Below are 17107 nucleotides of genomic sequence, written 5' to 3'. Positions count from 1 at the left end.
TACTTACCCTTGTCTTTCCCACATCACAGGCTGTCTGAGACCACTTGCCTCTTCTAATGGCTACGTGAACATCTCCGAGTTCCAGACCTCCTTCCCAGTGGGAACTGTCATCTCCTATCACTGCTTCCCTGGATTCAAACTCGAGGGGTCAGAGTATCTTGAATGCTTGCACAACCTTATCTGGTCGTCCAGCCCACCCCGGTGCCTTGCTCTGGAAGGTAACACATCTTATCCTTGTGGAAGTTGAATTTTGGCTTATTAAAGTGGAGGTTTCCATAGGAGGTGAAGAGCTGAGAAATTACGATCAGCAATAACTTTTGTTCCCTGAGTACACATTGCTTGCCTCCGTCCCGAGCAGAGGCAGCAAGCCTGGTCATCTGCCATGAAGCAGTACTTAAACAGCCAGACATAAAACTGGCTTCCCCCATCCTTAGGCTTAAAGGGGACGAAAGAGAAAAGTTTCAAGCGTCAAAGGTTAAACTGCAAAATATTGCAAAGTTAAATGAGATGTCTTCAAAAATTAATTTCTCTGCACCAAACGAAAACAGATTGTATTATGGCATCGTTAATCTCACCCCTCGTTTTATTGTTGTGTCAATGTTTCTTCCTATTTCCATGCGTTTTATGGCTTGGCTGTAAATGTTTTGCTGCAAGCACACACTCGGAAGCCTGAAACCAAGAGATCTTTCCTGCTCGTTTTGGTTAAATATATGTGTTTATTTTTGAGTGTGGTTCACTTAAAGACCACTAATCAGTAGTATGACATAGTGGCCATGGAGGTGGGGGGCGGGGGGCGGGAGTCAAAGCATCCATTGCCAGAATCAAGCCAGTGTCTGTGATTGCAGAGTGTGAAAAACTTCCTAGGCAAGTTGGGCCTGCTGGCTCAGCTTTCACTTTAATTCAGGTCTTGAAATTATGACTGAAGGAAACACATACTGATTTACTTCTTGGCATCTGAATACAGTGGGCAGGAGGGGGAAGAAAAAATGGAGAAATATGGGAAGAGGAAAAAAATGAAAGGAAATCTCTAATCAGGAACCCCTCCAAAACCCATCTGTAGCTTTTCTTGGGAAACAAATCAAAACAGAATAGAACGTAGAAACCAGCAAGTTCTTACAAGCACCATCTCCACGCACGTACCTCAGTGTAGGATGAGGTTAAGATGGGAGGTGTGTTGGGGGTGGAGGGCAGTGATCAGCGGTATCTCCTAAGGAAGACCATGAATTAGAGTGGGTTGGCTGGAGCCATGGAGCCTCCCTGAGGGGAAAGGGAGAAGAGATGAAAGGGAGGGGCACCTGGTGCTTGGAGAAATGAGGTTGCCAGCCTGGGCCATCAGTGGTCCTGTTCTCCTAGGCTGGTAAGTGGAGCCCCCACTCACCCCTACTTCCCACCCATCCTAAATCTCCTAGGGGATCAGAGCCCACTTATAGAGATGTCAGATAAAGTACCAAAAACCAGTTAAATCTGAATTTCAGATAAACAACAAATAATTGTTTAATATGAACATGTCCTAAATATTGGGTGGCCCTTACTTATGGACAACAATTACTCTTTGTAATTTTTGTTTATCGGAACTTCAGCGATAACTCAGTGTCCTATATTTTCATTTGTGAAATCTGGCAACCCTAGCCTAGAAGGAGAAGGTCATCCCCTCTGTTTCCATAGGGAACCACCGCTGGCAGGTGAGGTGAGCACAGGCTGCCGAAGAATGCAGGCTTTTCTGGTTCCTGGAGGTTTCTCCCTGCTCTGATAACCAGAACTAGAGGACTGGTTATTAAAGATATCATGATACGATTTTATCCATTTGAAATGCCTGTCTTCAAATCTTTTCAAGTTTGGTTTAAATGTATTTCAAACCATCATATTCTGAGCTTCATTTGGGGACTTTGAAAGCAGTTTTTCTGGAGCTTAGGGAGTATGATGTGAATAGGCATAAAACAAACTCTCACTTTAAGGGGCAAAGAGTTAAGGTTATAAACGGGAGGCTGTGACTGACTTCTGATTGGAAATGAGTCTCATGGCTTAAAACCTGTTTCCTTTTCCTCTGCCAGCCTGTGCTGTGATGGAGGGGGACACTAAAAGTCCAGGTGACAGCTGCCTGTGATGAGAAAGCCACCTAATACCGTTTTTTCCTCCATAATAAAGAAGTCTTTATATCTTTATTTTCAATAAATACATGTTTCTTTCAATTACCTGATGCAATTAGTTTGTGAGACCTTTAAATGGTACCCTGGCTAAAGGCACCAAAGGCATGATTCTGAGAGATGCAGAGTGGACTAAAGGACTTTTTGTCCCATGACTTGATAGGAACTGGGTTAAATCAAGCAGTGTGTTAAAATAAAACGTAAAGATGCATGAAAAGCGTATCCAGATACACCTGGGTATTAGAGTTTCTATAACTCTTACTTGAATTGTGTGTCATCTTATTTAAGGGCTGTGCCTTGTTTATGCAAATTGTCAAAGGGTATTCAACATAGACGCACTATCCCAAGGGAATCTACCCACCTCATTAATACATCACCCCCTTCTTTTTTCTTCATGGCAGAATGAAAATGATTGCACTGTGCTGTGAGATCATGATGCTCTTGGGGACTTTGAAATATTAGGCTGTCTGACCCCTGAAGTGACCAGGTCTGCACAGCTGGGCTGGGGAAGCCTTTCTCTGTGAACTTTTTTTTATCCCCTTCCCTATCTTGTCTCCCTACTAATCCATCAATCCATCACGTGTCAGTGTACCTGTCACTGCCGCTTCCTCCACCCCTGGAGCTTTTTTCCTAAGCTGCTACCAGCCTGAAGATGGGATCACCAGGATGGTCATGCAGGTGCTGTGGGCCATTGATTACAGTGTTAATTACCATCCAACTGGCTGAGTTCACATCCTGAGTCTCCTACTTAAACAGTTTGACTCAGGGCAAGTCACTTAGCTTCTATCAGTCTCTATGTCCTTGCTTATAAAGTGGGGGAGATGATTATACTTGTGGGACTATGAGGGTCCAGTGTGATAACAAATGTAACACTTATAATGAAGGGCTGGATACATGGTAGGTGGTCAATTAAGTGTCCATCATTATTACTGCTCTTAGAGTCACAATAAAGAAGACTCTGGGCCTGGCTGTGAATGAAGTACCCAGGTCTTTATGCATTTACACTGTGACATTGTTTTGGTCGTTCAGATTCAGTTTTGGTTACTTGCATACTCTTTTTTTCCCTCCACCTTCAAAGCCAGCAGCATAGCGTCTTCCAACCTCCCTCCTCTCTGACCTCTGCTTCCCTTATTCTTTTCTCAAAATTACTGGCATACTTGTAACTGTGTTCGTATTAACATGAATCCCAGATAATAGGAGGAAATATTAAGCAGTAATAAGAATTGCTGTGAATCTTGAGAGCTTACTATGTGTCAGAATGTTTGACACAGTATCTCATTTAGTCCTCCTATTGCCTTTGTGAGACAAGTACTTTTTTTTTAAAGTATTTATTTATTCAGCTGCTCCAGGGTCTTAGTTGTGGCACACAGGATCTTTGATTTTTGTTGCCATGTGAGGGATATAGTTTCCTGACTGGGGATCGGAAACCCAGGCCCCCTCCCTGCATTGGGAACTTAGAGTCCTAGGCACTGGGCAACCAATAAAGTCCTGACAAATACTATTTTTAATCCCATTTTACTGATGAGCAAAGCCAGGTTTCTAAAGATTCAGTAACTCACCCAAGGTCACACGGCTCCTAAGTGGGGGAATGGGGACTCAAATGTGGATCTTTGCCATCCAAAGCTCATGCTCTTCATCACCAAGGTACATTATCTGATTATGCATTATTCAGTTTGTTCTGATTTCTTTACAATTCTTACAGCTATTTTTGTTAAAGCATCAAAAAATTCAGAAGAGTGATCACATAGCAAGGGGTTTGTCCTTCTAGTCCAGTTGGCCTCCCTACAGAACTCCTAGCTTCAGGGGGTCATGAGTCCAAAGGAGACCCTGCTGCCCACTAGGGGGCATAGAGCCCTCCCCACTGCTCCCCCAAGTGCCCACTGGTCACCCCATTACAGCAGAGCCTCACTTCAGCCTCAGGGCTGATCAGGGATTGTGTCCCCTTTCGCAGACCTAGAGACTGACACCTCGAAGGGTGTCAGGGGCCTGACTTCCACACCTCCAGTTCTGGGCTGGGCTCTTTCTACCTCGTGGTGCCTCCCCGCTCTAGTGGCCTGGAGCAGGCTTTGCTGGTTCCAGTGTCACGTGGCAGCTGTCACACTCAGTGTCAGCAATCCCATCATTGAGGTCTGGCTTCATGAAGGACTTGATAATTTGAAAGGAAAAGCTCTGACAGCTTCACCAAGGGTGGCAAGGATTCCAAGGCCCAGTAGAAAGTTGTGGGTGATGTGTTTCAAGGTCTGGGCTGTAGTTCCCAGCTTATGTCTGTTTTCCCACAGCCAGGTTCTGGGTGGGGAGGGGAAAACACCTGAAATCATAATATTTTGGACCAGAATGTGGCTACATCATTTTAAAATACATGAATATATAAATTTGAGCCTGGAAGGAGCCCCTTGGGCTTCTGTGTTCTGGTCTGTCTCACTGTAGGTCTGAGAGCTTTTCCTTATCTCTGTGTATCTTAATGTTTTCCATTCTTAGGCCATCTTCATCTCTGAGGCTCTCATCTCTCTCTTTCACACATACGTACATGTACACACACACACACTGAATCCAGGCAATCTTTAAAAAAAAACTATGACAGTGAGTGTGGGCCATTTCTCATTTGTAAGTGCTAAGAACTCGGTTTACATTGTCAGCAGTGTTTATTGAACACCTGGTGGGCACAGAGAAACACCAAATTGGGCTCTGGGGAATTATAAAGAAAGAAAAGAACATCATTCCTTACTGTGAAGAGCTTACAGTTTAATGGGGAGACTAAGATGACAAATCCCATTCCCTGGAGATGAGCGTCATCACAGATGGCACCAAGTATGCCTACAGCTAACTTTCCCAGGGGGCCGGTGCATGCTTCTGCTTTGGACAGGGTGGAAGGGAAGTTCTGATAGGTGGCATTACAATTGTAAAATGAAAATTTATATCTGAGGTTTATGAGTTTTGGGGTTCTTTTCCCTGGAGATCAAACAGAATCATGTTTGTGTGTGTGTGTGTGTGTTGGCTTTGGGAAAAGAGAAAGGGTCTAAATATTTCACTCATCCGCAAGGACCATGCATTTTGAAGCTCTGTAGAGCTCATTAGCCAAGGCAACATGCATTAATGTGTGTGCGGAGTATGCTGGCCCAGTGGTTTGAAGGTGGAGAATAGGAGGAGATTGATTTCATCCACTATGACTTAGGTGGGGGCTTCCCCAGTGCTGACCTTTCAAAGCAAACCTCACCTTATTAGAAGCTTAATATCCAAAACATTTTGCTTTTAAATCCAACCAGTTCCCAAACTCAGAATGCCCAAACCAGTTCCCCAGGCCTGCCCCTTACCATCCATTTCACTGCTCAATAGTCAGAGATGGAAGCTTAATCAGTTTCAGATTTAGTTACAAGGAAGGCAACAACATTATTTCCGAAGAACCTTCTAGTGCTCAGGGTTTCTTTTAGGTCGGCATCCTTACATAAGAAAAGAAGGAGAAACAAGAAACAGAAAAGCCTTGTTTGGCCAAGTATGAAATAACTTGAAAGGCTCCAGTTTGGGATCAAAACTCAAAGCCAGGTTGGATGGAGAGAGATCCCAGCTCCAGAGCGGCCCTTGGCCTTTGCAAGGTCCTTTCCTCCAGAGTCAAACCCTCTTTCTGGGACAAGAGGCAGCAGTAAGCGTCTCCCCTTCTAGGAGCCCTGCCTTTGCCCAGAAGCACCTCGGGACTTTAAACGAATCCTGTGTAGAAACAAGAAAGACGGCAGAGGAGCCCAGGCCTCCTCAGATAAGACCTGCCCTGTGTCTTATCCTTGGTGGATAACATTCCAAGGAATAATCACAGTCTGCCCTGTGCCAAGGTGGTTCCCATTCTACAAAAGGAAAATTCAAAGCACAGAAAGGAGACCTGGCCTGGTCTGAAGAAGGCTGCAGTAAATTACTATCCGTGGTGAGATCACCTATTACTGTGTCACCCCGTAAACCATAGTCAGACATGCTACCACAGAGCTGTGCTTCCCAGACCTGGAAAACAGGAAAATCGCAGGTCCTCCCCTGTCTCCAATACTTTGGCCACCTGAGGAGAAGAGCCGACACATTGGAAAAGACCCTGATGCTGGAAAAGATTGAAGGCAGGAGGAGAAGGGGAGGATAGAGGATAAGATGGTTGGATGGCATTATCAATTCAATGGACGTGAGTTTGAGCAAACTCTGGGAGACAGTGAAGGACAAGGAAGCCTGACCTGCTATAGTCCATGGGGGTCGCAAAAGAGTTGGACACAACTTAGGGGCTGAACGACCTCCGTCATGTGACATTAGCTGGGGAGAAACCCTGCCCAAAGCCACGTGGAGGTCGCCTTGTGACCCCAGAACCATCTTCTGCCATCTGGGCACATATGTGAGTGCACCACCTCTCCTGGTTCCCGACTGTGAAAACTCCTGTATCTGGCAATGTTTGTATTACAGCCACCTTGCCTGTGACCCTCACGGGGTTTTTTATTAGAGGGAGATGCAAAATAGCAAGCAGCCTTGGTAATTTATTGTTCACAAGCAATAGTAAATTACCCTAATACCTTTTCCATGTACTGTTCATACATTACAGCGGAGTGATTACCAGAAAATAGCCGCCTGCGTGTCCTACCAGAGCTTCTCGGGCCTCACTGTGCTTAATTCTCCTCTGTCTCTTTTCTTTACACAAGCAGTAATTGCCAGTCTAGCATCTTCCTCTTCTCGGGCACACGTCTCCTTGTACTCAAGAGTAGATTGTGCTGTGGCATCAAGAAGCTTCATTATTCTTTCCTTTTTTTTTCCCCTTCTATATTGAATCCAGAAATACTGATCGTTCTGTCCTAAGGAAACCAAGAGACCTTGTTCCTTTTTTTCAAGTGGAACCAAGTTCTCAGGCTTCCCAGCTATTACATTATAGGCTCTTTTTCTCTTGAATTGTAAGACTCCTGATCTGATACATAGCCCTGGACTGCCCCCATCATCCTCTCTCTCCAGGCCCGTAGCCCCTTGGCAGACTCCGTCAGGCACTTTCCCTTCCTTTTAATCTCCTTGGAAACATGTAGCCATCAACCCTCCAGCTCTCTGGGGCTCCTGAGATTTTTTTTTTCACCTCATTCCATTGCAGAGATTTTACACTGATGTCAAAGAAGAGAAGTGATTCTCGTCTTCCTACCAAAGAGGAGCAAAGGGGGCAAGAGTTCTGGATTGGTGTCTCCCACCAAATCAAGGAAAGACGAGATCATCAATGGGGGACTCGGCTACCCCTCCCCCACCACACTCTCACATTCAGAGCTGGGGTCCCAGCAGAGGGGCTCTGGTCTATCTTCTCCAAGGCCCCCACCCCTCAGCTCTCACCCAGGCAGAAAGCCTGTCCTGGGGCAGGTGAAGGCCCCAGGGGAAGCAGTGGACCTGATGCCAGGCACCATCATTCCCATCTTTATGGAAATGTGTCCTGGGTGCAAGGCACAGGGGTGGGGTTGAATCATCAGAAGCCCTTATGCTGTGGCTCTATTGAAGCCCTTTGTCAGACTGTGTCAGTAAGAATGCTGCAAGTTTTCTGTAGGGGAAGCCACTCATATAAAACAAGAATCCTACACACAGGCTTCTCCCGGGCTCACGGTTCTGAACTGGTCTGAATTCCCCACCTTCGCATGGCTGGGATATCTGAGATCTTTCGCCCCTGTTTTGCAAGTAGGATGCATTCTAGGGGGCAAGGGTGTGGGGACAAGTCTCTTGCAGTCACTGAGTTCATGGTTCTCGCTAAAATGTATTTCTGCTTTGCCTTATAGTCTCCTCATATTTTTGGAAAGCTCACAGGCATGCAAGCAGAGTTCTTTATTTTGTGATGTTTAAATGTCAGGTCAGTGAAAGGACCGTACAGCTAAGCAACGACAAAGCTACAGCGAGTGGTTTGAGCTGCTCGCTTGTGGCAGGAGGGTGACTTCATCACACTCAGAAAATAGATGGGCCGATACAAATGGGAAAATCTTGGTGTTTGTCCTTAAACTCGAGAATATCTTCTCTGTCCCTGCTCCAGACAGGATTTATTTCCTTCTTTCCTCTCTGGAAACTTAGATGACTTGTATTTCATAGTAATAAAACCTCTTGCAATCAGGTGCAACACAGAAGGTAATAAATCCCTTCAGTCACTCCCTGCCTTTTGCAGACCGAAGAGTCACTGGGAAGTATTTGGCAGGGTGATTTGGGGGTCATTCCTCCCCAGTGTCTGCCCCAACCCCCCTTTTCTTCACAAGTGACTACCAAATTTCCCTCTTCTCCCTAAAGTGAGTAGACACTTGGGATGACTGGCAGGTAGAGTAGTCATACCTTTACATCTCTTAGTGTCTTAGGTCATTCTTCTTTTTTTGTGGGGGGGTGGGGTGCGTAGAACCTATAACATAATACCTGTGTTGGCAATCATTTTCTCCTTCTGTACTGGTGGTTTTGTACAGGAGGGTTTTTGGCTGTTTGGGAGTTTGTTTTTACAAAAAGATGGTTGTTATTGCTTTGTTGCTAAGTCGTGTCTGACTCTTTGCAGCCCTATGGACTGAAGACCACCAGGCTCCTCTGTCCATGGGATTTCCCAAGCAAGAAGACTGGAGGGGGGTGCCATTTCCTTCTCCAAGGGATCTTCCAGACCCAGGGATCAAACCCACATCTCATGCATTGGCAGGTGGATTCTTCGCCACCGAGCTACCAGGGGAAAAGATGGTGCCCAACTCTAAATAGTGTCCAGTTTCCCCTAAAGTTAAAGCCCTTAGTGGAGATCTGATCATCGGATCTCTCCTCTTCCTCCCTGGGGGTCCTGCAGAAAAGTCTAGGGTTTTCTCATATTCTGGCCAGCTTCTTCGATAGATGAGAACCTAATGCATTTTCTACCACTGTCTGCTCCACTCATGGGAAGGGATATAATAGGTCCAGCATTAAGGAGGTGGAAACAGCTAAAGGCGGAAACAGCTGGAATTTTAGAACGAAGCCAATTATACTGGATTTCAGATTTTAAAACTAGTCCTTAGCTCAGGAGATCACAGGCAAACAACTGTGCCGACACCAATCTGTATTTTCCTGCCATAAATATCTTATTGCGAGGGAAATGTTTTTGAATTGAAAAGAAAAGTAAATTTATCAGACGCTGGGAAGTCAAGAACTCTATAGACAACCATGACTAAACTCACATATAATAGGACCCTTTGTGTGTGTGCTGAGTCACTTCAGTCGTGTCCGACTCTGTGCAACCCTACGGACTGCAGCCCGCCAGGCTCCTCTGTCCGTGGGATTCTCCAGGCAAGAATATTGCAGTGGTTGCCATGCCCTCCTCCAGGGGATCTTCCTGACCCAGGGGTCGAACCCATGTTTCCTGTGTCTCTAGCACTGGCAGGCATGTTCTTTACCACTAGCACCACTTGGGAAGCCCAAGAAGACCTTTACCCTCCCATATTACTTGACCTGTTCAAAGATCCTGTGGTCCTTACAGTTAACTGTAAGTGACTCTCTACTGTTCCCAAAGCAAAGGCTCCCTATCCTGGTTCCTGCCAGCACTGCCCAAAGAGAGGAATGACTGGTATCTCCCCAAGGAGCCTTTAAGGTACCAGGCCCGGGATGCGGTCTCCGGGCATGACTCTTACTCCACTCTGTCACTAGCACACAGCTCAGGACATAACCACTTTCAGGTACACAACTTTTTTTTTTTTTTTCACTTCCCTTTAAGAAAATCTTGGTGTCTAATTATTTCTGTGAGACATCCTGACATTAGCCAGCAAACCCTCCTGTTGTCCCTGGTTCTTTCCCTGTGGACCTGGCCCAAGGGCTTGGCCACTTCCTCCCAGGCCAAGGATAGATGCATGCTGCACTAGCTCCCACAACATAGCAAAGGCTGGGGACTTAAGTGTCTTCCTCATGGTTCTGGGGGCTAGAAGTCCAAAATCCCAAGTGCTGACAGGACCATTGTCCTTTGGAGACTCGAGGTAGAATTCTTCCTTCTAGAGGTGGCCTTGCCATCCCTTGGCTTATAGCAACACCATTCCAATCTCCACCTTTCTCATCACGTGGTGCTCCCCCTGTGAGATTGTCTTCACATATCTTCCTTTGGTGTGTCTCTTCTCCTATTATAAGGATGCCTATCATATTGTATTAAGGTCCCACCTACTGTAACATGACCTCATCTTAACTTGATTACATCTGCTATACACCCAATTTCCAAATGAAGTTATATTTACAGGTACCTGGGATTAGGACTTCAACAAAACTTTTGGGGCAACACAACTCAACTCACACCTTGCCTTGACTTGAGAAGAAACAGATGCCCCTTGTGTCTTCTTTCTGCCTCTTATTGCTGTTGTTCATTCGCTAAGTCGTGTCTGACTCTTTGCAGCCCCATGGCTTCCCTGTCCTTCACTATCTCCCCGAGCTGGCTCAAACTCCTGTCCATCGAGTCGGTGATGCCATCCATCCCCTGCTGTCCCCTTCTCCTCCTGCCTTCAATCTTTCCCAGCATCAGGGTCTTTTCCAATGAATTAGCTTTTGGCATCAGGTGGCCAAAGTATTGGAGCTTCAGCTTCAGCATCAGTCCTTCCAATGAATATTCAGGGTTGATTTCCTTTAGGATTGAGTGGTTTGATCTCCTTGCAGTCCAAGGGACTCTCAAGAGTCTTCTCCAACACCACAGTTCAGAAGTATCAGTTCTTTGGTGCTCAGCCTTCTTTCTGGTCCAACTCTTACATCTGTACATGACTACTGGGAAAATAATAGCTATATCAAGTTTAAAGGGCCATCTGTAAAGCTTCCCAAACCCCAGTTGGCCTGCATTCTTGGACTCTCCCTAAGCCCTGTCCTGAGCCCATTCTCGTCCGGGCCTGTCTATAGCATCTGTCACACACTCATGTGTGAAACAAGAGTGCTCTGTGTCCATCAGGATTCCCCCCATCACCTTTCTTCTATCTCTAGAGGCTCCAAGGCTTTTCCAGACTCTAACCCCACGTCTCACAGCCCACATCTTAGCAGATCAAGAAACCATTGCTCTTACACCTGGTCTTTGGGTGACCAACATGCCCTTGCCCCATGGCAAGACTCCAGGAGAGAGCACAGCTTCAGGGTAAGCCTTCTTGCAGGTCAGATCCTAGATGCTCTGTTTATTTGTCTGACCTTTGACAAGTAACTTCCCTTTCTTGAATCCCAGGTCCTTTCTCTGTGTGAATGAGCCCATAGCAGCATCTGCTCTGCAGAACGGTTGTTAGGATGAAGTGGAACAGTACGTGTATGCTGCTCTCACTGGAGGAGCTTGTTGAAAGCTGTCGTTGTCTTCTCTGCTTGTAGTTTCTCTCGTTGGCTCATAATGTAACTACTAGGTATACATAAGATTGTTACCAATAATAGTAGCTGTCTGTTTATCAGGCATCTGTTTTTGTGTCAGGCACTGTGCTTGCTGATTTACAGCTACTAGTTCTAATTTTTATAAAAGCTCTACAGTGTAGGTGTTACTATTCCCGTTTTACAGATGATGGAAACGAAAACTACTTCAGAAAGAGGTTAAATGAAATGCCCAAGGTCACGTAGCTCCTAAGTGTTTGAGCCAAGATTCGAAACCAAGAAAATGTGCTTTGCACTATGTAAGGCTACCTTAGGGTCTTTCGTTCATCCACTGATGTGTTATGCCTTCCTGGCCTTTTTCACACTCTCCTTTCCTGTTCTTCTAGCTGAATTTCCCCCCTTTTTTTCAGTTTTCATTGTCCACAACTTCTAAGCCAGCAGTTTTCAAATACATTCAGATGTCAGAAGAGCATGGTACTTTTCACAGACTAGCTTTTTTTTTTTTTTTTTAACAGAACACTAAGAAATACTGTGTAAGCCTTAGAAGCACTTGTGCTAGGAGGAAACATAGCTGTTTATTTTCTATGTACGGTATAGGACCATACACAAAAGTATACACGGGTACACACATACATTCACTCACACTCAGCTAGGAGCCAGGCATAAGGAAGGGCTTCCCATTATCAGGAACTTGCTACTCAATTCTGTTTTCCTTCATCTGCTGGGATTTGATTACAGAAAAGAGCAAGAAGGCATGAGAAATTTAATAAAACATTTATGGGATAAAAGCTTGAAATGCAGAAAATCAATACATTAAAGTATCAGCATGGTTCCTTTGTCCAATTTATGGGAAAGGAACTTAAAAATACACTGGCAACATTGTATATTCAGCATGATTTCTCAGCGGGAGGGGTTTGCTAATTGCAAGGAGAGGTGGGAGGGATCCACCCTAAATGCTGGCTTCCCTATGGGCTTTCTGGGTTAACTTGTGTGTCCCTGTGCGTGCTCAGTCGTGTCCAACTCTTTGCGACCCCATGGACTGTAGTGCGCCAGGCTCCTCTGTCCATGGGATTCTCCAGGCATGAAAGAACCCACTGGAGTGGGTTACCATTTCCTACTCCAGGGGATCTTCCCAACCCAGGGATCAAACCCAAGTCTCTTGTGTCTCCTGCATTGGCAGGCAGATTCTTTACCACTGGGCCATCTGTGTGGAAGCCCCACACACCTTTTTCATCCTGGGCCCCGGATTTCTCTCCCTTTCAAGTTAAGGACTTCCTTGGTCGAGTGATTAAGACTCTGAACTTCCAATGCAGGGGGCATGGGCTCCATCCCTGATTAGGGAAATAAGATCCCACATGCCATATAGAGCTGCCAAAAAAAAAAAATAAATAGAATTAAATTTTTCTTAAAAAAGTCAAACCTGCCTCTGGTGGGAGAAATCTGGATGATTTTTTTAAAAAATTAAGATGCCCTGATAGCCATCAGATGTTCCAAGAGTAGGAATCCTATTTGCAAAGACATTCCCAGACAACCAAACACTTTGACACCACAGATGTCTTGTGATTTATTTTCGTGTCATGGTGAGTGAGGCTAAACTCAGCGTAGCCTCTGGTCTTCAAGTCACTACAAAGAACGAAGAGTAGTACCTCATCGGTACCCAAAAACACGTGTTGGCTTTAGATGCCGACGCCAGCCTCCCTCCGCTGCCCGAAACTGTCAGAGCAAATCATGGCTTTATACCTTTATACCTGCTCCCTCACCTGTGCGTTCCTGCATGTTGTCAGTATGTCTCCAAAACCAGGCACACTTCGGGGTTCTTATGTGAAACCGTATTTTTGGTTTTTGGCATTGAAGTTTCCTGGTCCTCATCAGACGCATTGTGTCTTTCTTCAGGGACACCGTAATGTGGTGACTCTGAGATGAAAAGCAGGCCAGAACCCCTCCTTTGGGGCTGCTGAATAATACTGATCTTAAATTTCATCTGTCTGCATGTCTCTGAGCAAGTCAACACAATGTTCTATCCGATCTGGAAATAAGCAAAGGTCCAGCCTCCTCATTTGCTTCCTTGAGTGGACACATTTATTGGCCTTTTGTGTTGTTACAACAAAACCAAAGTGGAAAATGTTACATGCGGTATAATGTTTATTGATTTTCCCTGAGCTGAAAGCAAGGTTTTGGACGTAGTCTTGGAAACAGCTATGATTTTGGCATGGAGGGTGCCAGCCAGCTTCCTGGAATCATTACTGCCAGACTTGGAACCAGCCAGTACAGTGGCAGTTCTGATTATTGGAAGCCAGCAGCAGTCCTGAAGGCAGAGGTTTGCCTGGTTCCGTCCGTGGATAGAGCAATGCCTGCTCTCTTCCTCTAGAGCTGCTGCAACATCATGGTGCTGGTCTTAAGATGGTGATACCTTTGGACTTGAGACACAGAATCGCCAGCCGGCGCACCACCTCCCCATGCTCTGCCAGGCCAGCTGAGGGCCAGAGTCTATATTAAGAGCGACTTCTCTCTCCTCATCACCGCTGAGCTCAGCTACAAAGCTTCCTCGAGTTCTGGGCAGCGCTTCTCAGACTGGACTGTGTGTGTGAATCACGTGGGAATCTTTCTAAAATGAAGTTTCTGATTCAGGAGGCCTGGGGTTTGGCTTTAAATTATGCATTTTCTAATAAGCTCCTGGCTGATCCCAAAGCTGATGGTCCATGGACAGCAGTTGGAAAACAAGGGTCTCATGGAAGTAAAGACTCCAACCCGATGCCATGGCAATTTAATTCTCTGGCTCTACTGCATGTTGTAAGCCTTCCATCCCAGAAGGCGAGAACAGAGGAAAATTCATCTCCCCAGCTTTCAACTCTGACCACCCAGGGGAAGCATCTGGGCAACTTTGAAGACCTGGCCACACTGAGGACCCACCCCAGACCAGTTAGAGCTGATGTGCAGGGTTGAAGGACCACTGACTGAAATCACCAAGATGCTCTTCAGATGTAGTGCTAACATGGCAGGGAGGGTGGGTACCCGTCTTTTTAGCAGTGAACTGCAGGAAAGTGAGTTCCATACTGTATGTATGGTAGACTCATTCCTAGAACAAGGTTCCCAAAAGAGAATATTGGCTTGAACAAAATAGAAGCATATTTTCACATGTGAAATCAGTGTGTGAGGGCGAGCCAGTGCCTCCTTTGCATGCAGTCATTCAGGAGCCAGTGGAGCCTCTGCTGTTTTTGAGGTGCAGTTTCTAAGGACCCTTTGGGGGGTTGTCTCATTCTAGAGCCAGAAGCTTGGGAGAGTTCTGTGGATCAGACCTGGAGGAGGATTTATCACTTCTGCTCATATTCCATTGACGAGAACACAGAGAAAGAAAGGATGCTGGGCAGACAGCTCTGTGCCCAGGAAGAAGAGGGGAATGGGATTGTGGGAGCAGCTGGCAGCCACCAGCACCAGCCCTGTGGGGTTGATCTGGGGACACACAGTGACGGGCCGGCTCCTCCCTATGTGAGGACCAGCGGGGGCTGGGGGGCGCACGGACCTTTGGAAGACTAAGAATGGAAACAGGCAATCCAAATACCTGGGCTCATGGCTCAGAAGGATTAAAACAAATAATTAGCACTTGTCATGTTCTACATTCTTCTGTCTCCCACCCCCCACCAAAATAATTTCTGTGAATGTTCATGAGACACACAGACTATTTTTAAACTTCATTTTCCTCTTCTGCACATAATGAAATATATAAATGGGTGAAGGACTGTGATAACGGATGTATAATTCTCAGCTTTAAGTCTCCCCTCCCCAGGCAATGCCTCACTTCACACTGCCTTCAGAGAGTGAGAGCCTTCAGACCGAAAGTTCCCCACATCTCCACCACCCTGGCTTTGATCCACTCGTCCCTGCGTGCAGCTCTGGTTTCCTCCCGCTCCTGTCAAAGGCCAGTCTGTCCATTGATGGACACAGGACCAGAGGTCCTTTCACCTTCATGATGCCCTTGCGTTCCCCCTCCAACCCTGCATCGCCAGCCTGGTCCTCCGCGTTGGTCTGCTCCCATAGAAGACATATAACCAAGGTCCACAGCGCCTATGGGGGTGGGCGGGGTCCCCGCCCCGCCCTCAAGCCATCCTATTGGCTGCTCCTGTGCAGCCAGTCTCCCATTGGACTCTCTATAGCTCTGTCATTCCCACCGCAACCCTCCTCAGCTCACACTGCCCCTCTTCCTCTGGCCGCTCATCACTCTACTGAAATCACTTACCTCAAGGCCAGCAGGGACTTCCATGTGGCCAAATCCAGGGTCCCTATCCTGTCTCCATCTTTCTCAGCTTGCTGGAAACTACTCCTCCTGCTCAGAAGTTTTCCTATCTTAGTTTCAGGTGATTCAGTGGTAAAGGATCTGCCTGCATTGCAGGAGACACAGGTTCTGTCTCTGGGTCAGGAAGATCCCCTGGATGAGGAAATAGCAACCGGCTCCAGTATTCTGGCCTGGAGAATCCCATGGACAGAGGAGCCTGGTGGGGCTACAGTCCATGGGACCTCAAAGAGTTGGACATGACTGAAGCAAATGAGCATGCATGCATGCATCTTAGTTTTGGTGGTCCATCCCAGTCTGCTTAGCCAGTCAGTCTCTTTTTCCCTCAACTGATTTCTCAGTCTTTCGATGGGGACCCCTCCTCTTTTCTCTCCATCTTCTCTTCCTGGGTGAGTTCACCCAGTCTTGTGGATTTGAGTCTTATCTCTAAGCTCATCACTCCTGAATTTGGGTTTTTGTGTTTTTTTGGCCTTGTCGGGTATCTTGTGAGATCCCAGTTTCCTGACCAGGGATTGAACCCAGGCCGTGAGGTGAAAGCCCTGAGGCCTAACCACCCAGCTACCAGGGAACTCCCCGATGCTTGAGTTCTTTAGTGACCATGGGCACTTTCTCCTGCTGCCTGATCGACACCCAGATGACTGTCTTACTGGCAGCTCAGATGTAACCAGTGCAAAGCCAGACTCTCACTACCTCTCACTTCACACAAAAGAAACAAACAAAAACCTGACGTGGTGGACAGTATCACCATCTTACCAGGTGCTGATGGCAGAAATCTGGGGTCATCCTGGGTTTTTCCCTTGGCCCCAAACTCCATCTCTCAGTAGGTCCTGTTGTAGAAACAGAGGGTTCTAAAATAGATTCCATCACTCTCCTTCTCACTGTGTTCCTGCCACGTCTGGGTCCAGGAGGCCACCGTCCTCTGTCACCCGGTCGTGGCAGCAGCTACCTGACAGCCTCCTCACCTCCATCCCTGCTCCCTGGCTTCCACAGAGGAGCTGGCGCTTCCTGGTGAAGACAGGTCTATGCCGGCTCTTGCCAGTGTCCCTGACACTCAGGATAAAATCTCTGCTTCCTGCCACGGGGCCCAGGGGGCCACCCCACACGCCCTGGCTGCCTCCTCACCCTCGCTGTGCAGCCCCTCCCCTGTCCTGTCATGGCCACCGTCCCTTCCTCCCTTCAAGCCTCCAGCTTGCCCCCTCGTGTGTCACACCCTCTGCCCGGGACGTTCCTCCCCGCACATCCTTGACCACCTGTCCCAGATCAGGGTCCTTGCCTTCAGCTGCTCTGATTTCTGGGGGATCCTCAGTTTCTTCATTGTGGGGTGCACACAGCCACTGTCCTCTGTCCCTTCTCCATCCCTAAAGGGAGCAAGGTGGCCTGGCCTTTTTTTAAGTTTTTGTAC

At 46.9% G+C, this 17107-nt stretch overlaps 1 protein-coding gene across 2 annotated transcripts in view; it reads left to right on the top strand.

Annotated features, from left to right (window-relative positions):
- Nucleotides 1-17107, top strand: part of SUSD4 (sushi domain containing 4) — a 134673-nt gene that overhangs the window by 101210 nt on the left and 16356 nt on the right. For both annotated transcript variants that reach the window (XM_010852837.1, XM_010852836.1), the window contains one exon: nucleotides 30-218. In XM_010852837.1, coding sequence (XP_010851139.1) covers nucleotides 30-218 — 189 coding nt within the window. The remainder of the gene's footprint in view (nucleotides 1-29; nucleotides 219-17107) is intronic.

This window comes from Bison bison, unplaced genomic scaffold, assembly GCF_000754665.1.
Source record: "Bison bison bison isolate TAMUID 2011002044 unplaced genomic scaffold, Bison_UMD1.0 scf7180017864317, whole genome shotgun sequence".
Taxonomy (NCBI): domain Eukaryota; kingdom Metazoa; phylum Chordata; class Mammalia; order Artiodactyla; family Bovidae; genus Bison; species Bison bison.
The sequence above is the reverse complement of the archived record's forward strand: the minus strand, read 5'-3'. Positions and strand labels throughout refer to the sequence as shown.